Genomic DNA, 22,829 nt, shown 5'->3' on the forward strand with positions numbered 1-22,829 from the left:
CCTCTCAAGGTTATATACAGTACAGTGCATTCGGAAAGTATTCAGACCCCTTGACTTTGACCACATTTTGTTACATTACAGCCTTATTCTAAATGATTAAATAAAATTCCTAATTAATCAACACAATACCAATAACAAAGTGAAAACACGAAAACAGGATTAGAAATGTTTGCAAATGTATTTAAAATAACAGAAATATCTTATTTACATTGATATTCAGACCCTTTGCTATGAGCTCAGATGCATCCTGTTTCCATTGATTATCCTTGAGATGTTTCTACAATTTGATTGGAGTCCACCTGTGGTACATTCAATTGATCGCACAAGATTTGGAAAGGCACACCCGTCTATATAGAGCTGAAGTCGGACATTTACATACACCTTAGCCAAATACATTTAAACTCAGTTGTTCACAATTCCTGACATTTAATCCTAGTAATAATTCCCTGTTTTAAGTCAGTTAGGATCACCACTTTATTTTAAGATTGTGAAATGTCAGAATAATAGTAGAGAAGATTTATTTCAGCTTTAATTTCTTTCACATTCCTCGTGGGTTAAAAGTTCACATACACTCAATTAGTATTTGGTAGCTTTGCCTTTCAATTTTTTAACTTGGGTCAAACGTTTTGGGTAGCCTTCCACAAGTTTCCCACAATAAGTTGGGTGAATTTTGGCCCATTCCTCCTGACAGAGCTGGTGTAACTGAGTCAGGTTTGTAGGCCTCCTTGCTCACACATACTTTTTCAGTTCTGCCCAAACATTTTCTATAGGATTGAGGTCAGGGCTTTGTGATAGCCACTCCAATACCTTGACTTTGTTGTCCTTAAGCCATTTTGCCACAACTATGTGAGTATGCTTGGAGTCACTGTCCATTTGGATGCCCCACTTGCGACCAAGCTTTAACTTCCTGACTGATGTCTTGAGATGTTGCTTCATTTTACATTTACATTTTAGTCATTTAGCAGACGCTCTTATCCGGAGCGACTTACAGTAGTGAATGCATACATTTCATAATTTTTTTTGTTTTTGTACTGGCCCCCCATGGGAATCGAACCCACAACCCTGGCGTTGCAAACACCATGCTCTACCAACTGAGCCACAGGGAAGGCTTCAATATATCCACATAATGTTCCTTCCTCATAATGCCATCTATATTGAGAAGTGCACCAGTCCCTCCTGCAGCAAAGCAACCCCACAACATGATGCTGCCAGCCCCGTGCTTCACAGTTGGGATGGTGTTCTTTGGCTTGCAAGCCTCCCCCCTTTTCCTCCAAACATAACGATGGTCATTATGGCCAAACAGTTCTATTTTCGTTTCATCAGACCAGAGGACATTTCTCCAAAAAGTATGATCTTTGTCCCCATGTGCAGTTGCAAACCGTAGTCTGGCTTTTTTAATGGAGGTTTTGGAGCAGTGGCTTCTTCCTTGCTGAGTGGCCTTTCAGGTTATGTCGATATAGGACTTGTTTTACTGTGGATATAGATACTTTGTACCCGTTTCCACCAGCATCTTCACAAGGTCCTTTGCTGTTGTTCTGGGATTGATTAGCACTTTTCGCACCAAAGTGCGTTCATCTCTAGGAGACAGAAAGTGTCTCCTTCCTGAACGGTATAACGGCTGTGTGGTCCCATGGTGTTTATACTTGCATACTATTGTTTGTACAGATGAACGTGGTACCTTCTGGCGTTTGGAAATTGCTCCCAAGGATGAACCAGACTTGTGGAGGTCTACAATTATTTTTCTGAAGTCTTGGCTGAATTCTTTTGATTTTCCCATGATGTCAAGCTAAGAGGTACTATGTTTGAAGGTAGGCCTTGAAATACATCCACAGGTACACATCCAATAGACTCAAATTATGACAATTAGTCTATCATAAGCTTCTAAAGCCATGACATCATTTTCTGGAATTTTCCAAGCTGTTTAAAGGCACAGTCAACTTAGTCTATGTAAACTTCTGACCCACTGGAATTGTGATACAGTGAGTTAAGTGAAATAATCTGTATTATTTTTTTGAAAAATTACTTGTGTCATGCACAAAGTAGATGTCCTAACCAACTTGCCAAAACTATAGTTTGTTAACAAGACATTTGTGGTGTATGTCAACTTCCGACTTCAACTGTAAGGTCCCACAGCTGACAGTGCATGTCAGTCAACCGTCGGCAGAGCTGCCCGCCAGTCAACCGTCGGCAGAGCTGCCCGCCAGTCAACCGTCGGCAGAGCTGCCCGCCAGACTGCCCCGAACTGCCGGAGTGGCCAGACTGCCCCGAACTGCCGGAGTGGCCAGACTGCCCTGAACTGCCGGAGTGGCCAGACTGCCCCGAACTGCCGGAGTGGCCAGACTGCCCCGAACTGCCGGAGTGGCCAGACTGCCCCGAACTGCCGGAGTGCCCCGAGCTGCCAGAGTGGCCCGACTGCCTGGAACGGCCAGAACCGGAGCCACCTCCTGATATAGGTGGGTTGGGGAGAGGGGGGTGTAGCCACCCTCCCTTCCCTCCCTTTTAGTAGAGGGGAAATTTGTTTTGTTGTTTGGGGTTGTGGTTTTTGTTTTTTAAAGGTGCTTCCGGGGTTAGCACCTTTAAGGGGGAGTACTGTCACATCCTGGCCAGTATAAGGGTTAATTGTAGTTTGGTCAGGACGTGGCAGAGTGTATTTGTTTTATGTGGTTCAGGGTGGTGTGTTAGTTAGGAGGGCGTTTGATTTATTATTTCAGGGTTTTGAGTTGTGGTCTATGTTTATGTATTTCTATGTGTAGTCTAGTGAGTGTGTTTCTATGTTGGGTTAATTGAGGTGGACTTCCAATTGAAGGCAGCTGTTTGGTGTTGCCTTTGATTGGAAGTCCTATATTAGTTGGGTGTGTTTGTCTGTGCATTTGTGGGAGATTGTTTCTTGTTTTGCTGAGTGAGCCGTTCAAGACTGTTTCGTCGTTCGTTTCGTTTTGTTATTTTTGTATGTTCATTTTGAGTAAATAAATGTCAAGATGAGCGTACACATACCTGCTGCGTTTTGGTCCTCCATTTCCAACGACAAGCGTGACAGGAAAAACTATTTAATCTATTTTAGAACGAGGCTGTAACGTAACAAATGGTGGAAAAAGTCAAGAGGTCAGAATACTTTCCCAAAACATTGTATATTAATCAGCACTGATAAAAGCATACTGTTAAGATTGAAAGCTCACCTCTGTTAAGACTGAGAGAACATTTTAATACAGAACAGTACAAAAAAAACAAAATAAGTGAATAAATAAATCATTTTCTTCTTTTCCTGACTGGTAAAAATGCAGTTTTAGACAAGCCTCGTGAAAATACAATAAACAGAGGAAATACAGTAGGTACAGACAGTGGTGCGGCAGTGTGAATACAGTATAGTGCAATACAATAAAGGAGACACAGTCCAATACAGTAGTTAAAAAGACCTACATTATGTTTCCATCAACCACAGGGTTGAAGATTCATTCCAGAACATGTGGAGTGTGTCAGCACGGACAAGAGACGGACGGACAGATGGAAGGACGGACAGACGGAAGGACGGACAGACGGACGGACAGACAGACGGAGGTCATTGCCTGTCTGGCAGTGCTTACCATGTGAACATCAGTGATGCGACAGTGTTTTTGGTCAGTGCAGTAAAAATAACATTTCACAGTGTCACCAGAGACCACATGTAAGGCTCCCTCTCTTCCCAAAGCCACATCTCTCCAATCTACAATGTGTCCATTGTATGTTCATCTAGAGCAGATGGGCCTCTAATGATCAAAATGTCATACTTCTTCATAATGAATTCCTGTCCTGATACAGGGTGTATGAAAATGAGAAGTCAGTAGTGAAAGAATGTCAGTTATTTGGTATGAGGATCGTTGGTTACAGAACGACTCCCTGGGAACATTTAATGACTACGTCTGGCAGCAACTGGTCCCCCACCAAAATAATCACACACAAATTCACTAAGGCCACGAAACACAGGGTACAGGCCTGCTAAACCACACAGTGTAACCACCCAGGCCCTTCCACAGCAAACATGACAAGTAAATGGAAAGAAGCCTATATCCTGTGCAGTCGGGGCAAGACACACACTCAAACACAAACTTCCAAGCGCACACATTCAAACGCGGCCCAAAACAAACACACAATTAGGGAAGCGCCTAGGAGCTGTTTTGGATTCTCCAGTTGAGCAAAATCTACATTTAAACTGAGCGGAGATGAACAGAGAGGGAGAGGCATCATTCTGGGTCCTCCTCAATGCAGAGAGACTCCTCCTGAAAGCTGGTCTCTGTAAATGCCCAGGAGAAAGAGAGAGATGGTCCAAACGACTGTTTACAGTGCAGATAAACTTCCAGTATAAACAGAGGGAGCTTTTCCTATAGGAGTGTGAGAGACAGAGAGAATGGGGGGAGGTAGAGCAGAGCAGGAGAGGAAGACAAGAAACGAGTGAGTGAGGCGGGAGAGAGGTGGTATGGCCTGACACTGGGGGGGTTTGGAATAACAAGCTAGGGAGACGGAGGAGGATGGTGTGAGTGTTGAGGATAGACTGTTGGTGTGTGAAGGGGGTGGGGGAGACAGACAGACCAGTTGAAATCAAGAGTACGTCTCAAGCTCTAGGTTTCTTCTCTGTTGACGAGGTCTGCTGTGCTTCAACAGTCCCCCCGGCGGAGACTGGAACTACTGAAGGAATTTCTGTGAAGACATAGGAAAGATCAAAAGACGGATTAAAATGTTGCTATCTGGATGAGGGTTTTTGCAATGTGTGGATGAAGGAGCCTCTTAATTGCTGGTATGGTGTATGTCATTTTGTGTTCTGGCAGGTGTGGCTGTATCTGGCTGTGATTAGAAATCCTCCAGCCCTCACATAAGACACGCAGCTGCCTCCAAAAACACCCAGTCAAAACCAACCAACAATGTGCTGACACTTTCCAAAACAGATCTGCTGAGATGATTGAAGCAGCAGCTGCATTGTGTGTGGATGAAGGGGTACTACCAGTGGTACTCAGTGGGGCGTGATGCATGTTTGTGTGACTACGCGTATGTAAAGTGTCGAGTTACTACGGTGTTTTTCAAAGCAGAGGCAGGCAGTGGGTTGTTCAAATGGATTAGCTCACAGCGTGTGTGTTTGCATCTGTGTTAGACGGTGTCGAGTTACTATTGTGTAGGCTGTAGATGTCAGTGCTCTGTAGAGCGGGATGCGCTCATATTGTGTGTGTGTGTGTGTGTATTATGAGTGTGTGCGTCTATGCATGTTCATAAGTGTTTGAATCCAGTTTCTTGTACATAGACATGGAATCCCCGGTCACTTTAATAATGGAATCACTGGTAACTTTAATAATGTTTACATAATGCTTTACTCATCTCATATGTATATACTGTATTCTATTCTACTATATTTTAGTCAATGCCACTCCGACATTGCTCGTCCTAATATTTACATATTTCTTAATTAAATTCTATTACTTTCAGATGTGTGTGTATTGTTGTGAATTGTTAGATATTTCTGCACTGTTGGAGCTAGAAACACAAGCATTTTGCTACACCCGCAATAACATCTACTAAATATGTGTACGTGACCAATAACCTTTGATTTGTAACCTTTGTGTAGCAGACTGAAGCCCTGCAGCCGGCAGTGTTCTGTAGAGCTGGGGGATCTTGCGGGTGATGAGCGGTCCCAGAGACTCTTTCAGCTTATTGAAGTTCCTCTCCATTTCCTTGTGGTACTCTTTCTGGTCTGGACCAATCAGAGTCTTGTTCCTCCTCAGGGCATCCTCACACCTGCAGGAGGAACAAACACACACACACGGGGAGTCAAAGTCTGTTCACTGGCTTATTGAAATGTGTGTGTGTGCATGCGTGTCAGACTGTAGTCCATGTACAGACTTTGTAAGGTGTCATCACCTCTTAGTGAAGTCTTTAAAGCAGAGGCGTAGTTTGTTGTGATGACGGTACAGCTTGGGGTCATCAGGAATGTCAGAGAGAAAGACCTGGGCCACCTCCAGAGGGCCCTGCACACGAGAGAGAGAAAGAGACAGTTACGTACACGCTCCAGCATGTCAAACACACAACACACACACACACACACACACACACACACACACACAGAGAGTACCTGGTTGACAGTGGTGCCCACGGAGCCCTGCAGCACCATCTGCAGCATCTTGGCGTCGGCAGGCTCCTGGTGGGTAGCGAAGGCCAGTTCCTGGGTCTTCTTCTGCATGTCCTCTATAGCCACCTCCATGGGCACCAGGATGATCTGGAGAGGAGAGGGGAAAGCGACATGATCATGAGCACTGCTTCACTGCGAGTGTATTAAGCTAATGTTATGTACTGTAAAGCTCTATGAGCACCTGGAAAAGCACTGCTAAATATAAATCATTTCACTGTTCACAGTGCTCACCATGTTTTACACTACAGTCATACATGTATATAGTGACCCACCTCCTCTTTGTGGATGACGTTTATGCGTGTCTTGATGTAGGGGAAAGCGTGGGACGTGGTGAGGATGGACTTGCGTTTGTACTGCTCGTGCAGGTCCCCGTGGGCGCGCCCGTCCAGGGTGAAGGGGGTGCAGTACATGAAGGTGCGCAGGTTGTAGTTCTTGTCGAAGTAGGTGATCCTCTCCTTCAGCTCGTACGTGTCGAAGAAGGGCTCCACGTAGGTGATCTGGAGGTAGGCCTGACAGACATAGATATACAACACATATATAAGCACTGGAGGTAGGCCTGACAGACATAGATATACAACACATATATAAGCACTGGAGGTAGGCCTGACAGACATAGATATACAACACATATATAAGCACTGGAGGTAGGCCTGACAGACATAGATATACAACACATATATAAGCACTGGAGGTAGGCCTGACAGACATAGATATACAACACATATATAAGCACTGGAGGTAGGCCTGACAGAAATAGATATACAACACATATATAAGCACTGGAGGTAGGCCTGATAGCCACGCAGATATACAACACATAGATCAGTACTACGGGTCATTCCTAACGTCCCCAAGTAAAAACTAAAACCTTCAGTCATTTCTCTTTCTGAGACTTTGGGCCTTTTACCTTATTGGGGTCCAGCTTGTTCTTGTCCACATGGTTGGAGTCCTTGATAATCTCCACCACATCATCTCCAAACCGCTCAGCATAGAACTCCTGAACAAGATGTAGAGAGACATTCAAAAAACTGGTATCAGCTTATAACACAATGCAATGATCCAGTGAGTTTCAGAAAGGATCACTGATGTCTTTGGGTGCTATATAAATGATTATTAACATCCTCCTCAGACCGTACCTCTAGTCTGTAGGAGATCTCAGCCAGCTTGGTGATAGAGGGCTCCTTGTACACAAACTCCTGCTCATCCAGGTCCCCAAAGCGACAGCCGTAGAAGCCCACCCGGAAGTAGGTCCCAAACATCCTCTACACACTATAGAGAGGGAATGGAAGACCGAGAGAGGGGAGAGGGGGAAGAATAGGAAAACAGAATACAGAGATTACTTTCAGAGTCACGTAGTCTAAGTTGTCCTAAATTGACATGTTAATTTGGTCTAAGTTGTCCTAAATTGACATGTTAATTTGGTCCAAGTTGTCCTAAATTGACATGTTAATTTGGTCCAAGTTGTCCTAAATTGACATGTTAATTTGGTCCAAGTTGTCCTAAATTGACATGTTAATTTGGTCCAAGTTGTCCTAAATTGACATGTTACATTGATCTAAGTTGTCCTAAATTGACATGTTACGTTGATCTAAGTTGTCCTAAATTGACATGTTACGTTGATCTAAGTTGTCCTAAATTGACATCTGAAGTGCCACCATACATGACAACATATTTTGCTGTGCGACTTGGCGTTTTAATTTGGGAGTGGCTTCGTAAAGTATTCAGAACCCTTGACTTTTTCCACATTGTTACATTACAGCCTTATTCTAAAATTGATTAAATTGTCCCCCCCCCCTCATAAATCTACATACAATACCCCATAATGACAAAGAAAAAAAAGGGGTTTTAGAAATTGTTGCTAAATTATATTACATTTTTTGTTGTTGAAATAATGACATTTACATAAGTATTCAGACCCTTTACTCAGTACTTTGTTGAAGCACCTTTGGCAGCGATTACAGCCTTGAGACTTCTTGAGTATGACACTACAAGCTTGGCACAGCTGTATTAGGGGAGTTTATCCCATTCTTCTCTGCAGATCCTCTCAAGCTCTGTCACTTTGGATGGGGAGCGTTGCAGCACAGTTATTTTCAGGTCTCTCCAGAAATGTTTGATCGGGTTCAAGTCTGGGCCACTCAAAGACATTGAGACTTGTCCCGAAGCCACTCCTGCGTTGTCTTGGCTGTGTGCTTAGGGTCGTTGTCCTGTTGGAAGGTGAACCTTCTCCCCAGTCTAAGGTCCTGAGCGCTCTGGAGCAGGTTTTCATCAAGGATCTCTCTGTACATCTTTCCCTCGATCATAGTCTCCCCAGTCCCTGCAGCTGAAAAATCCCCATGGCATGATGCTGCCACCATCATGCTTCACCGTAGGGATGGTGCCAGGTTTCCTCAAGACGTGAAGCTTGGCATTCAGCCCAAAGAGTTCAATCTTGGTTTCATCAGACCAGAGAATCTTGTTTCTCATGGTCAGAGTCTTCAGGTGCATTTCCGCAAACTCCAAGTGGGCTGTCATGTGGCTTTTACTGAGGAGTGGCTTCCATCTGGCCACTCTACAACAAAGTGGCGTGCTGTAGAGATGGTTGCCCTTCTGGAAGGTTCTCCCATCTCCACAAAAGAACTCTGTAGCTCTGTTAGAGTGACCTCTGTTGGCGCCCCCCCCCCCCCCCTTGGGTTGTGCCATGGCGGAGATCTTTGTGGGCTATACTCGGCCTTGTCTTCGGACGGTAAGTTGGTGGTTGTAGACATCCCTCTAGTAGTGTGGGGGCTGTGCTTTGGCAAAGTGGGTGGGGTTATATCCTGCCTGTTTGGCCCTGTCCGGGGGTATCATCGGATGGGGCCACAGTGTCTTCTGATCCCTCCTGTCTCAGCCTCCAGTATTTATGCTGCAGTAGTTTATGTGTCGGGGGGCTAGGGTCAGTCTGTTACATCTGGAGTATTCTCTTGTCTTATCCGGTGTCCTGTGTGAATTTAAATATGCTCTCTCTAATTCTCTCTTTCTCTCTTTCTTTCTTTCTCTCGGAGGACCTGAGCCCTAGGACCATGCCTTGGGACTACCTGGCATGATGACTCCTTGCTGTCCCCAGTCCACCTGGCCATGCTGCTGCTTCAGTTTCAACTGTTCTGCCTGCGGCTACGGAACCCTGACCTGTTCACCGGACGTGCTTGTTGCACCCTCGACAACTACTATGATTATTATTATTTGACCATGCTGGTCATTTATGAACATTTTAACATCTTGACCATGTTCTGTTATAATATCCACCCGGCACAGCCAGAAGAGGACTGGCCACCCCTCATAGCCTGGTTCCTCTCTAGGTTTCTTCCTAGGTTTTTGGCCTTTCTAGGGAGTTTTTCCTAGGGAGTTTTTCCTAGCCACCGTGCTTCTTTCACATGCATTGCTTGCTGTTTGGGGTTTTAGGCTGGGTTTCTGTACAGCACTTTGAGATTTCAGCTGATATACAAAGGGCTATATAAATAAATTTGATTTGACCATCGGGTTCTTGGTCACCTCCCTGAGTGAAGGGGTATGAATACTTTCTGAAGGAACTTTATTTTCTTTATTTAAAAAAAAAAAAATCAGATCATTTTTTCAATAATCATTTTTGTAATGATAAGGCTTCACTGTACCATTGTTCCCAAGCACATATTCATTATCATCATGCTTGCACCAGTAATACCGAAATGTCTTGCATGTTCTCATCAAACTTGACTCTTAAAGAAACGGTGTACAATTTTCAATGCATCTCAATTGGAAAAGTGCTTTAACACAATGTAGAAACCTAAAATTCCACAACTAACTTTTTAAATTCAATGAAAAGTATGTCTGAAAGAAAAAAAAATAAACACATATTTAAAGGGTTACATATTCATTTCTAGAGCACAACATGTGCTTCAGAAGTAGATTGAATTCATATAGTCTGTATCTCAATACATTTAAAAAAAAATCATATTTTCTGCTGCTCCTACATTTTTTACGTTGGCAACATCCGCGCTACCAATGACATTTTTTAATTTAGAGCCCTAGTTAAAACATTGAAACCATATGCTACCACAGCAACCAGTAAAGACACCCCAGAGAGTTGGAGCCAGTCAATCTTGTGCAACTGTTTTATACAACTATGTATTGGTTAAGTGTGTGAAAGTGTGAATGCAATACTGTGGTTTGAATAAGTGTTGGGGAGAGTTTTATAACATTTCACTTACCAGTTAGGAAACATCATCCAGAAAGGACAGGAAAGGCAGGGAAACCACAGGAAAGAGAAATCAAATATTATTGTTTAAATGCATTTATAAATTGGGTGGTTTGAGCCCTGAATGGTGATTGGCTGACAGCCGTGGTATATCAGACCGTATATCATGGGTATGACAAAACATTTATTTTTACTGCTTTAATTACGTTGGTAACCAGATTATAATAGCAATAAGGCATCTCGGAGTTAGTGGTATATGGCCAATATACCGCGGCTAAGGGCTGTACCCAGGCACTCCGCTTTGCATCGCGCATAAGAACAGCCCTTAGCCATGGTACAGTTGAAGTCGGAAGTTTACATACACTTAGGTTGGAGTCATGAAAACTCGTTTTTCAACCACTCCACAAATTTCTTGTTAACAAACTATAGTTTTGGCAAGTCGGTTAGGACAACTACTTTGTGCATGATACAAATAATTTTTCCAACAATTGTTTACAAACAGATTATTTCACTTATAATTCACTGTATCACAATTCCAGTGGGTCAGAAGTTTACATACAGTTGTGGCCAAAAGTTTTGAGAATGACACAAATATTATTTTCCACAAAGTTTGCTGCTTCAGTGTCTTTAGATATTGTTGTCAGATGTTACTATGGAATACTGAAGCATAATTACAAGCATTTCATAAGTGTAAAAGGCTTTTATTGACAATTACATGAAGTTGATGCAAAGAGTCAATATTTGCAGTGTTGACCCTTCTTTTTCAAGACCTCTGCAATCCGCCCTGGCATGCTGTCAATTAACCTCTGGGCCACATCCTGACTGATGGCAGCCCATTCTTGCATAATCAATGCTTGGAGTTTCTCAGAATTTGTGGGTTTTTGTTTGTCCACCCACCTCTTGAGGATTGACCACAAGTTCTCAATGGGATTAAGGTCTGGGGAGTTTCCTGGCCATGGACCCAAAATATCGATGTTTGTTCCCCGAGCCACTTAGTTATCACTTTTGCCTTATGGCAAGGTGCTCCATCATGATGGAAAAGGCATTGTTCGTCACCAAACTTCGTGGATGGTTAGGTGAGGTTGCTCTCGGAGGATGTGTTTATTCATGGCTGTGTTCTTAGGCAAAATTGTGAGTGAGCCCACTCCATTGGCTGAGAAGCAACCCCACACATGAATAGTCGCAGGATGCTTTACTGTTGGCATGACACAGGACTGATGGTAGCGCTCACCTTGTCTTCTCCGGACAAGCTTTTTTCCAGATGTCCCAAACAATTGGAAAGGGGATTCATCAGAGAAAATGACTTTACCCCAGTCCTCAGCAGTCCAATCCCTGTACCTTTTGCAGAATATCAGTCTGTTTCTGATGTTTTTCCTGGAGAGAAGTGGCTTCTTTGCTGCCCTTCTTGGCAACAGGCCATCCTCCAAAAGTCTTCGCCTCACTGTGCGTGCAGATGCACTCACACCTGCCTGCTGCCATTCCTGAGCAAGCTCTGTACTGGTGGTGCCCGAATCCCGCAGCTGAATCAACTTTAGGAGATGGTCCTGGCACTTGCTGGACTTTCTTGGGCGCCCTGAAGCCTTCTTCACAACAAATGAACCACTCTCCTTGAAGTTCTTGATGATCCGATAAATGGTTGATTTAGGTGCAATCTTACTGGCAGCAATATCCTTGCCTGTGAAGCCCTTTTTGTGTAAAGCAATGATGGCACGTGTTTCCTTGCAGGTAACCATGGTTGACAGAGGAAGAACAATGATTCCAAGCACCACCCTCCCTTTGAAGCTTCCAGTCTGTTATTTGAACTCAATCAGCATGACAGAGTGATCGCCAGCCTTGTCCTCGTCAACACTCACACCTGTGTTAACGAGAGAATCACTGACATGATGTCAGCTGGTCCTTTTGTGGCAGGGCTGAAATGCAGTGGAAATGTTTTTTGGGGATTCAGTTCATTTGCATGGCAAAGAGGGACTTTGCAATTAATTGCAATTGATCTGATCACTCTTCATAACATTCTGGAGTATATGCAAATTGCCATCATACAAACTGAGGCAGCAGACTTTGTGAAAATTCATATTTCTGTCATTCTCAAAACTTTTGGCCACGGCTGTACACTAAGTTGACTGTGCCTTTAAACAGCTTGGAAAATTCCAGAAAATGATTTCATAGTTTTAGAAGCTTCTGATATGCGAATTGTCATCATTTGAGTCAATTGGAGGTGTACCTGTGGATGTATTTCAAGGCCTACCTTCAAACTCAGTGCCTCTTTGCTTGATATCATGGGAAAATCAAAAGAAATCAGCCCCAAGACTTCAGATAAAAATTTTTTTACCTCATCCTTGGGAGCAATTTCCAAACGCCTTAAGGTACCACGTCCATCTGTACAAACAATAGTACGCAAGTATAAACACCATGGGATCACGCAGCCGTCATACCGCTCAGGAAGGAGACGTGTTCTGTCTCCTAGAGATGAACGTACTTTAGTGTGAAAAGTGCAAATCAATCCCAGAACAACAGCAAAGGACCTTGTGATGATGCTGGTGGAAACAGGTGCAAAAGTATCTTTATCCACAGTAAAACAAGTCCTATATCGACATAACCTGAAAGGCCGCTCAGCAAGGAAGAAGCCACTGCTCCAAAACCGCCATAAAAAAGCCAGACTACATTTTGCAACTGCACATGGGGACAAAGATCATACTTTTTGGAGAAATGTGCTCTGGTCTAATGAACAAAAATAGAACTGTTTGGCCATAATGTCCATCGTTATGTTTGGAGGAAAAAAGGGGAGGCTTGTAAGCCAAAGAACACCATCCCAACCGTGACGCACAGGGGTGGCAGCATGATGTTGTGGGGGTGCTTTGTTGCAAGAGGGACTGGTGCACTTTACAAAATAGATGGCATCATGAGGCAGGAACATTATGTGGATATATTGAAGCAACATATCAAGACATCAGTCAGGAAGTTAAAGCTTGGTCGCAAATGGGTCTTCCAAATGGACAATGACCCCAAGCATACTTCCAAAGTTGTGGCAAAATGGCTTAAGGACAACAAAGTCAAGGTATTGGAGTGACCATCACAAAGCCCTGAACCTCAATCCCATAGAACATTTGTTGGAAGAACTGAAGAAGTGTGTGTGAGCAAGGAGGCCTATAAACCTGACTCAGTTACACCAGCTCTGTTAGTAGTAATGGGCCAAAATTCACCCAACTTATTGTGGGAAGCTTGTGGAAGGCTACCCAAAACGTTTGACCGAAGTTAAACAACTTAAAGGCAAAGCTACCAAATACTAATTGAATGTATGTAAACTTATGACCCACTGGGAATGTGATGAAATAAATAAAAGCTGAAATGAATCACTCTCTCTACTTCTGACATTTCACATTCTTAAAATAAAGTGGTGATCCTAACTGACTTAAAACAGGGAATGTTTACTAGGATTAAATGTCAGGAATTGTGAAAAACTGAGTTTAAATGTATTTGGCTAAGGTGTATGTAAACTTCCGACTTCAACTGTATATCTGTATATCTGTATATCGGCCATATACCACAACCCTTATTGATTAAATAAACTCAATGTCCATTAAGTTACACAAACAAACATCATATTTCATTTACTTTACCTCCCATCCAGAACTCTGGTTGTAGATTTTGTTAAAGGTGTCCTGCAACTTTCCATGGACAGTAGCCAGCTTCTTGAAGTCTCTGTTGGCCTCGTGGACCGGGAGCAGGATCTTATACACCTCGTTGATGGCCTCGTACATGGAAGCCTGCAACGGAGATACAGTATGAAACAGTGAGAGGACAGTGAGAAGTCTACCTACAGCATACTACAACTCATATATACATTACAAAAACCTGGTTCTCTACGTGAACATACAGCTCTGACTATTTACTATGTGGTAAGGCAACCTGATGCCGTGTAGGGCGCCCACTCAAAGAGAGATTCAAAAAGTTATTCATCACATATTTAAGAAAATCTCAATGTAAAGAAAATCTGAGTAATACCATGTGGAAGGAGGTTGCAGCTTGCTCCAGCAGCCCCACCAGCCCCAACTCGCTGAAGTACTTCCCCGCACAGATACCCTCCTCCTCCGGGGACAGGATGTCATCAGACACCGCTGACTCCTCCAGAACATTAGACGAGATGTGCTACAGCAGGTAAGGGACATAGCAGTCAGGAAAAGACTCAGCTGAGGTTTTGAGGTATACTATAATGGACACGAAAACACACACACTCCTGACCTGGAAGGTGACACAGCCAATGGGCATGTAGCGGCAGTCCTCCAGCATGTTGAGGTACTCTGCCACCAGGGCGGCGCTGTGCACCAGGCAGTGGGCTGCCTCCGCGTGGTTGCCTCTCTCCGAGTGCTTCCCCGCCATGTTCTGCAGCCACGTCAGACGCAGGTCAGGGGAGTTCTGGTAGCCCTTAGCAATCCTGAGGGGGGGAGAAAGGAGGTGGGAAGGGAGAAAGACAGAAAATCAGGGCGGTACATAGCTAATGCAATCCAAGCCGGGGCGGCAGGTTGCCTAGTGGTTAGAGAGCTGGGCCAGTAACCCGAAAGGTTGCTGGATCGAATCCCAGAGCTGACAAGGTAAAAATCTGTTGTTCTGTCCCTGAGCAAGGCAGTTAACCCACTGTTCCCCGGGCGCCGAAGACGTGGATGTCGATTAAGGCAGCCCCTCACACCTCTCTGATTCAGAGGGGTTGGATTAAATGCAGAAGATACATTTCAGTTGAAGGCATTCAGTTGTACAACTGACTAGGTATCTCCCTTACCCAATGGATTTCTCTTTACTCAGTTTGTGGATGTGAATGTGTGTGGATGTGAATGTGTTTGAGAGAAAGCGGTTGTGCCGATGAGACAGCTGTTGTATGTGTAATACCTGTACATGAGATCAATGAGCATCTCAGGGTCCTGCTGGTGCTCCTTCATCTTGACTGTGTCAGTCAGAATCATGTGCAGATTGAAGACCAGATCCTGGACCTGTTCTGGGAACGGGGAGTCCCGTAGCTCCAGGTCCTCCTCTGCGTAGGTCAGGATGGTTTTTAGGGAACGTCGGAGGTGCTCCTCGTTGAAGTTCTGAGATGTTCCCACCAGGGAGGACAGGGACATGGTGACCTGCATCTTCACACGTGCAAAGTTCTACACCAGAGAGAGGATGAGTCAATACTCAAGACTGCAGAAGGGATGTGACCAATACAGATTCCACAACATGTCAGTTGATGGTGTTGAGACTGAACTGGAATCATCTTTACTTCTATTCTTATTGTTGTTGCATTATGAACAGGTGAACCTGCAAGTAAGCATTTCATTATAACATATACACCACGTGTATCCTGTACATAGGACAAGTATACTGGATTGGATTTGTATTATTGGCCTGGAAATCCAAACTGAATTCACGCTTCGTTTCACTATTGTTTCACTTGATAACGGTTAAACGGAGTGTGAATGCGGTTTGTCTTTCCAGGCGATGACAAGCTTCTGTATGAGTGAGACTCACGTTGCCGATCTCGAAGTTCTGCCTCATCAGCAGGTAGAGGGAGGCGGAGGCTTGACTCCGGACAGATCCCACACTGCTGCTGCAGTGGCGGAGCAGACGCAGACACAGGTCAGCACACAGCTCTGTGTCCTCCTCAAACAGCATCTCTGGGAACTACACACACAACACTTAATCCACACACACACGTAGCTTTGTGTGTGTAACATACGGACACACACACACCTTGAAGACCAGTCCCCTCTGTGTAGTGAAGCAGTGCTGCAGGAAGAGGGCACTCTGACTCCCTGCCATGCTGTGGAGGAGGACTCTCAACACCCCGCCCAAAACACTCTCCTTCAGCTCTGACACCAGCACCGTCTTCACTATGATCTCCAGCGTGTCCAGGACGACCAGAGAGGCTTCAGTGGCCAGGTTTCCATCCACCACGGACTCCTGCTCTGTCTCTGCCTTAGTTCTGCAACGAAACAGGGTTTACAGTCCCTCAGACATACACAACTCCATACAAACTTCACTATACAACGTGCCTACACAAATACTGAACACAGACCGTTGATGATAAGCTCTATCAAGTCGTTGGTCTACCTCGGCATTAATCTGTGCACATGGTGGGGACCTACTTGTCGACTCTGTCTGTGTTCTGTCTCCAGTGAGTGACGTTCTTCCTCCATCTGACGTTCTCATTTCCATACGGACTCCGCTCTGAACAAAAACAAAATATACGGACACTTGTAACAACCACAAAGGAACATTGCATGTAGAAAATGTCAAACTAGGATGGCCCATCCGGTGCTGGTACCTCTGCAGCGACGGACCATCTCCTGTCGGGCTCCGATGGTTCCCAGTATGGCCTCTTCTAGACGAGCCTTCATGTCCTGAGACTTCTTAAACGTCAGGCTGTTGATACGCTCCAGAGCCTTCTTCCCCTGGGACAACCAATCAGAGATGGAGCAGTCAGAACAGCTATAATAGGAGGTATTCGGGTCTGAGAGTCCAACAGGGGTAACAGGTGAAGGGCGAGAGGTACAGCGGTCTGATCAGTGAGGGGGGACAGGAGTGGTGCCTACCTTGTACTCGAAGCAGGACACCGAGAGGTGCAGCAGGTCTAGCAGCCTGTTGATCTGCATCACAGAGAGGTCTGACACCCAGCTCTCCAGCAGAGCAGCGTCTGCGTTCTTCAGAACCCACAGGAAAGACACCAGCAGAGTCCTACTGCACTCTGCCGACAGAGAGCTGCACTGACGACCAGCCTGGGAGAGAGATGAACGCCTACATTAGGGCTAGGAGTTTCTCCTGTCACGTTCCAAACTATACAAACTGTCACTTTCCAAACTATGTCACTTTCCATGTGGATGAGAAAGAGTGTCAGAGGAGCTCATGAGCAGTGAGCCATCTACAGGTGGTGAGGGGTCATTCAGTATGGAGGCTGTCATTAGAAGGCATGCTGTACCCCCTCTGGTGTTGTGGATTTGCCCCATGCTGGTACTGTACCTTAGTGTGGAAGTGTACTACAAAGGATCTCAATAACAGAGGGAGGGGGATAATAAGTTCAGTCGTTACCAGGGTTACTGGAATTACTAGAAATGCCTGAGATATGAAAGCCTGAGGCAGTAAGCTCCACACAGCAGAGGGGGGCTGATGGTGTCTCATTACTCACCACCGTGGGCATGGTGAAGTTGGGGGCTTTGGCATGCGGCAGCGGGGAGCCAGCGATCGCCATGGCGACAGATTGACTGATGGTTCCGTTGTCTGGGTCCCCGTCGTCTTGCATAGCGGGGGCGTGGCGGCCCCGGGCTTGAGAAGTGTCTGACAAGCACAGGAACAAAACATACTGCTGATTCTATCAACCTAAGCCGGAATAACTAACTAGCATGAAATCTCCCACCTCCAATCAGGGTTTAAACACAACGCCACATGGCCAGAGAGGAAGATGATACTGGTTAACCTAGAGCAGGGGTAGATAGGCAACTAGATCAGGCCGTGGGACGATTTTTGTAGGAACGGATGGTTGGGGGCCGTAACATAATTATAATAATTTGTACACTGCAAATTGACCACAACTAAGCCCAAAAACAGATTGTATTTGAGAATAACAATAATTTCATATCTTGATTACATTGAGACACATCTTTTTTTTTATTTGTGGGAATACTTGGGAACAGACTTCCTAAATTAATTCCTGGTGATTTGACAGTCTTTCAGTACAACCCCAAAATACTTGCTGGCCGTTTTTGGCACGTGGTCAGCCTGTTGACGACCCCTGACCTACAGAGTGTCCTTCTCACCTGTGAAGTCATGGAGCTGGGGCAGGGTGTCCATGACGATGGGGATGAGGGGCAGGTAGAGCTGGGCAATGTGGGTTCGCACCTGGGGGTCCGTGTAGCGAGGGTCCGCATCATGACTGCTCATCAGAGAGTGGACTGCACTGATGGCCTTCTTATGCAGGAAAAACACCCTGGGGGAGGCTGAATGAGTCAGTACGTGCCGTGTGTGTCTAGTTGGGTGTGTGTGAGAGCTTGTGTGTGTGAAGCCTCCTCACCCCTCCCCATCAGGCTCCAGGATGAGGGATAGTTCAGTCAGTAGCAGGCCAGACAGGAAGTGTTGCTGTCTGAAGGGGACAGAGAGCTCAAACATACTGGCCACACCCTGGTCCTGGTGCATACTGGAGAACGCTGAACCCTGAGAGACGGAGGGAGATGGATGGATGGATGGTGGGAGGAGGGAGGAAGGACTTTCTAGCAAGAGTATTACTACAGATGTCAGCAGATGACAAAGTTGGCCCTTGGTCAAGATCACTGTGTTGCCTAGTAATGAATGGAGCCTCCAGTCCAGTGGAGTTACCTGGGAGGTGGTGGAGGAGGTGGAGGGGGAGGGCGAGGCGGGAGGGCTGAGGGTGGAGCAGGGTAGGTTGAGGGTGACATAGTGCTCATGGCTGCACAAAATGCGGGTGAAGTCCATTCTCAGAGCAGTCAGAGAGCTGGGGTTCTGGGCTGTGTGGAACTTGTTGGCAATCTGACACATACACAGAGAGAGAGAGAGACATTTGGTTCAGAAATGTGTAAGACAACGTATTCAGGGACTGGTTGCAGTAAAAGCAAATGATGTCATGTGTGTTTGTCATTTGTGATGACTCCGTTGATGACTGACAGTGGGTGTAAATACTGGCTTTAGTAGCAGAATAGTGACACTGTCTGTATGCATGTTCGTACGTACCTGTTTGTAGTAGAACCAGACACTCAGTGTCTGAGAGTGGGTGTCTGTGTTTATCGTTGGAGCAGATGACAGGACCTGTGTGTGTGTGTGTGTGTGTGTGTGTGTGTGTGTGTGTGTGCGCGTGCGCGTACCTGTTTGTAGTAGAACCAGACACTCAGTGTCTGAGAGTGGGTGAGTGGGTGTCTGTGTTTATCGTTGGAGCAGATGACAGGACCTGTGTGTGTGTGTGTGTGTGTGTGTGTGTGTGTGCGCGCGCGCGTACCTGTTTGTAGTAGGAGCGGATGAGGTTGAAGACAAAGCCACGGTCCATGAGAGACAGCAGGTCATTCAGGAAGAAGGCCAGACTGCTGTTCAACCTCTCCACAAGCTCCACATCCTGAGAGAGAGACAGGGAGGGAGGGAGAGAAAGGGAGGCAGCAAGAACAAGATGGAGCGAGAGAGAGAGAGAGGAGGGAGAGAAAGTCAGTGATTAGAGAATATGGGAAGGGTTAAGAGGACATAGAAGGTACACTTTGTATTCCCTAAAAAAGGGAAACGTAACTCCTATGTTCTGCAATTCCGTTCTAATGGCCCTTGGGTTGTGGCCACTGTACCTTGTGGTATCGCCCTGCTACATCAGCACTGATAGCACCCACTAGAGCAGCGATGTCATCCACAAAGCGGTCTGGGAAGCGCTGGCGTCTGGGAAGGTCTATCCGGGAGGACAGGAACAGGTGGTGGGACATGCTCTTCGTCTGGGAGAGGAGGAGAGGGAGGGAGAAAGAGGGATCACGGATTGTATCTAATTCTTCAAATGAACACTGGCTATGTAAATCATATTCCTTCACGCTTTTCTCTAAATGAGGAATTTGACCAACTGTTTCTTGATTTAAGGAAATCCATAAACGGCCTGTGTGATGAGGACGAGTGAGTAAGATCAAGATCTCATGAACGATGCCATACAGACGCAACCGTCATCATCATCATCCTCATCATTCAGATACGTACCATGAGTTGGAAGAAGAACCAGGCCTGTTGAAGTGCTGCCTCCCTCACTGTGCTGGTGCTCACCACCCACTGTAGAGCCAGCTCCTCATGGAGCAGCTACACCAGGAAGTAAACAGGCACAGGGTCAGAGAGAAACACCCAGGCAGAGTGCAGTACACCACGGTTAGCAACACAGAGGCTAACGCAGGAAAAGCTAGCTAAAATACCCAGGTAAAAATGTGAAAATACTGAGCCAACACTAGTACCATACAATCTCTCATAAAAAGGTAGGGCTGTCTGCTAACAAACACACAGTGAGAAAAGTTACTACTGTGCTAACAACAGGATTATTGTAGAACACTAACGTGATAAATCTGGTCGGTAGCATTAGAGGAACATGAGACTCTAGACAGGTCTTATAATGTAGGCTTATTCTAGGAGATCCCAGATAACAAACTTCACTCATACATGGCTTTGATGACTGTGTCAAGATTCAAAAGCTAATGCATTAAACACTTACTTATCTCTCGCTCTCTCTCTCTCACACACACACACACACACACACACACACACACACACACACACACACACAATGAATAAGCATCTGTGTGTGTGTGTTACACATACTGACAAACACAGAATGGATGAGGATGGACAAGGGTGTTAATTAATATAGTGTTTTAGACAGTGTATGACAACGGTACCTTCTTGACAATCTGTCTTGTTGGAGCTGAACAGAAGGTGGCGCTGTCCACAAAGGCAGACATGCGATTGCAGCCACGATCACTTGCCTGACAGAGTAGTGGAGCGATGGAAACACAGTGATGAAGACAAAGAGCAGGAGTGAGCAAGGTGGAAAAAGATGAATGAAAAATACAAGAAACGTGATGGATGGCTGGAGGACTTCCTGGACTCAAATGACTAGCTTGGCTAGAACTGACGTTAGTGCCAGTGACGTTCAGATGTTCCATGCGGTTGATAGGATGAAGTGTGATCCTAGTGAAAAGCAGAATTGTGAATAACGAGGCTGAGTCGAGCTAAGCCAAGGAGGGGATAAGGAACAGACCAATGACAAGACAGCTGACAAAACGGAGCGTAGACAAACACAGCGCAGCAGCCACATAGGAGTGGAGGAGGGCAGGGCAGCGAGGAGGGTGTTGTTGGGTACGGGGTGAACATGGGGTTTGTTCTGGAGGCCAAAACGTTACAGAATGTTCAGATTGAAATGTATCGGGTAGAACAGACGTCATTGCCTCGTGTAGAATAGGGAATCACGTCCGCTCTAGTCATTATATTTCTCTCTGCAACGTTCTGAACAATTCTCGTTGCTGAATGAACCGGCACCCATGGTGGAGGGGTAGGTAGGTAGGTAGTTGAAGGTAGGGAAGGAGGGTTGTTGGCACCTGCTTTAGCTCACAGGTGAAGTTGGGGTTCCGGCGTAGCACAGCTCTGGAGCCCCCGGGGGCATAAGCAGAGTTTACCCAGGAGTGGGAGCGGTCTATCCCCTGAACACCATATCACATCAGCCACCACACCGACACACAGGCAGCCACAGGCCATGGGGGAGAGAGGGAGCGAAGGAAGGTTAGGGAGGGTGGGAGGATCAGGGAAGGGTGGAGACAAGGGTCAAATTAGAGGGAGGAGAAGGAAGGAAGAGAGAGAGGGGAGGGGGAGGACGGGAATAGCGAGGGATAGAACACAGAGGGACAGACATACATAGGCACACCACAAGATTGCATAATTGACCACAGATGTGGAATCAACCAACCATTGGCACAGACAGACAGGAATCACAGGCATGCACATCAAGATACGACACTGGAGCATCACTACAGGAGGACGAGGAGAGTCTGATTGTATGTTTATTCACAGGAAACACTTCGGACAGACATTCAGCGTACATTTAAACAGCCAGAATGCCATTTAACCCCAACTTGAAAAAGTGTCTATGTTTAGACTGGAAGAGGCAGCAACACTATCATAAGCACACAGATAACATATTCAGGAGTTCGTCACATAGTGCCTTTACTTCCCCAACTAGAGGAGAAAGAGAACAGGTTGTATTTACAGTGCCTAGACAGGACAGAACAGGTTGTATTTACAGTGCCTAGACAGGACAGAACAGGTTGTATTTACAGTGCCTAGACAGGACAGAACAGGTTGTATTTACAGTGCCTAGACAGGACAGAACAGGTTGTATTTACAGTGCCTAGACAGGACAGAACAGGTTGTATTTACAGTACCTAGACAGGACAGGTTGTATTTACAGTACCTAGACAGGACAGAACAGAGGACAGAACAGGTTGTAATTACAGTACCTAGACAGGACAGGTTGTATTTACAGTTCCTAGACAGGACAGGTTGTATTTACAGTACCTAGACAGGACAGAACAGGTTGTATTTACAGTACCTAGACAGGACAGGTTGTATTTACAGTACCTAGACAGGACAGAACAGAGGACAGAACAGGTTGTAATTACAGTACCTAGACAGGACAGGTTATATTTACAGTTCCTAGACAGGACAGAACAGGTTGTATTTACAGTACCTAGACAGGACAGAACAGGTTGTATTTACAGTACCTAGACAGTACAGAACAGGTTGTATTTACAGTACCTAGACAGTACAGAACAGGTTGTATTTACAGTTCCTAGACAGGACAGAACAGGTTGTATTTACAGTACCTAGACAGGACAGAGAACAGAACAGGTTGTATTTACAGTACCTAGACAGGACAGAGAACAGAACAGGTTGTATTTACAGTACCTAGACAGGACAGGTTGTATTTACAGTACAGAACAGGTTGTATTTACA

General features: G+C 45.5%; 1 protein-coding gene across 6 annotated transcripts in view; it reads right to left on the reverse strand.

Moving 5' to 3' along the window:
* Window positions 1-3,109: 3,109 nt before the first annotated feature.
* LOC115171232 (dedicator of cytokinesis protein 7) overlaps window positions 3,110-22,829 on the reverse strand; it is a 44,628-nt gene continuing 24,908 nt past the window's right edge. For 2 of the 6 annotated variants that reach the window (XM_029727838.1, XM_029727835.1), the window contains exons 22-45: window positions 20,720-20,806; window positions 20,037-20,132; window positions 19,643-19,783; window positions 19,312-19,425; window positions 18,678-18,848; window positions 18,376-18,515; window positions 18,122-18,291; window positions 17,494-17,642; window positions 16,904-17,086; window positions 16,636-16,762; window positions 16,457-16,538; window positions 16,062-16,293; window positions 15,840-15,992; window positions 15,219-15,478; window positions 14,577-14,769; window positions 14,340-14,483; window positions 13,955-14,101; window positions 7,285-7,410; window positions 7,056-7,145; window positions 6,421-6,657; window positions 6,092-6,235; window positions 5,881-5,987; window positions 5,564-5,757; window positions 3,110-4,671 (exon numbers count right to left, since the gene is read on the reverse strand). In XM_029727838.1, coding sequence (XP_029583698.1) covers window positions 4,586-4,671; window positions 5,564-5,757; window positions 5,881-5,987; window positions 6,092-6,235; window positions 6,421-6,657; window positions 7,056-7,145; window positions 7,285-7,410; window positions 13,955-14,101; window positions 14,340-14,483; window positions 14,577-14,769; window positions 15,219-15,478; window positions 15,840-15,992; window positions 16,062-16,293; window positions 16,457-16,538; window positions 16,636-16,762; window positions 16,904-17,086; window positions 17,494-17,642; window positions 18,122-18,291; window positions 18,376-18,515; window positions 18,678-18,848; window positions 19,312-19,425; window positions 19,643-19,783; window positions 20,037-20,132; window positions 20,720-20,806 — 3,573 coding nt within the window. In that variant the 3' untranslated portion in view covers window positions 3,110-4,585. Of the gene's footprint in view, window positions 4,672-5,563; window positions 5,758-5,880; window positions 5,988-6,091; window positions 6,236-6,420; window positions 6,658-7,055; window positions 7,146-7,284; window positions 7,411-13,954; window positions 14,102-14,339; window positions 14,484-14,576; window positions 14,770-15,218; window positions 15,479-15,839; window positions 15,993-16,061; window positions 16,294-16,456; window positions 16,539-16,635; window positions 16,763-16,903; window positions 17,087-17,493; window positions 17,643-18,121; window positions 18,292-18,375; window positions 18,516-18,677; window positions 18,849-19,311; window positions 19,426-19,642; window positions 19,784-20,036; window positions 20,133-20,719; window positions 20,807-21,418; window positions 21,521-22,829 lie in introns of all 6 variants that reach the window. The other 4 variants (XM_029727832.1, XM_029727834.1, XM_029727837.1 and 1 more) reach the window with 3 other exon arrangements.

The sequence above is a fragment of the Salmo trutta genome, chromosome 32, assembly GCF_901001165.1.
Source record: "Salmo trutta chromosome 32, fSalTru1.1, whole genome shotgun sequence".
NCBI lineage: Eukaryota > Metazoa > Chordata > Actinopteri > Salmoniformes > Salmonidae > Salmo > Salmo trutta.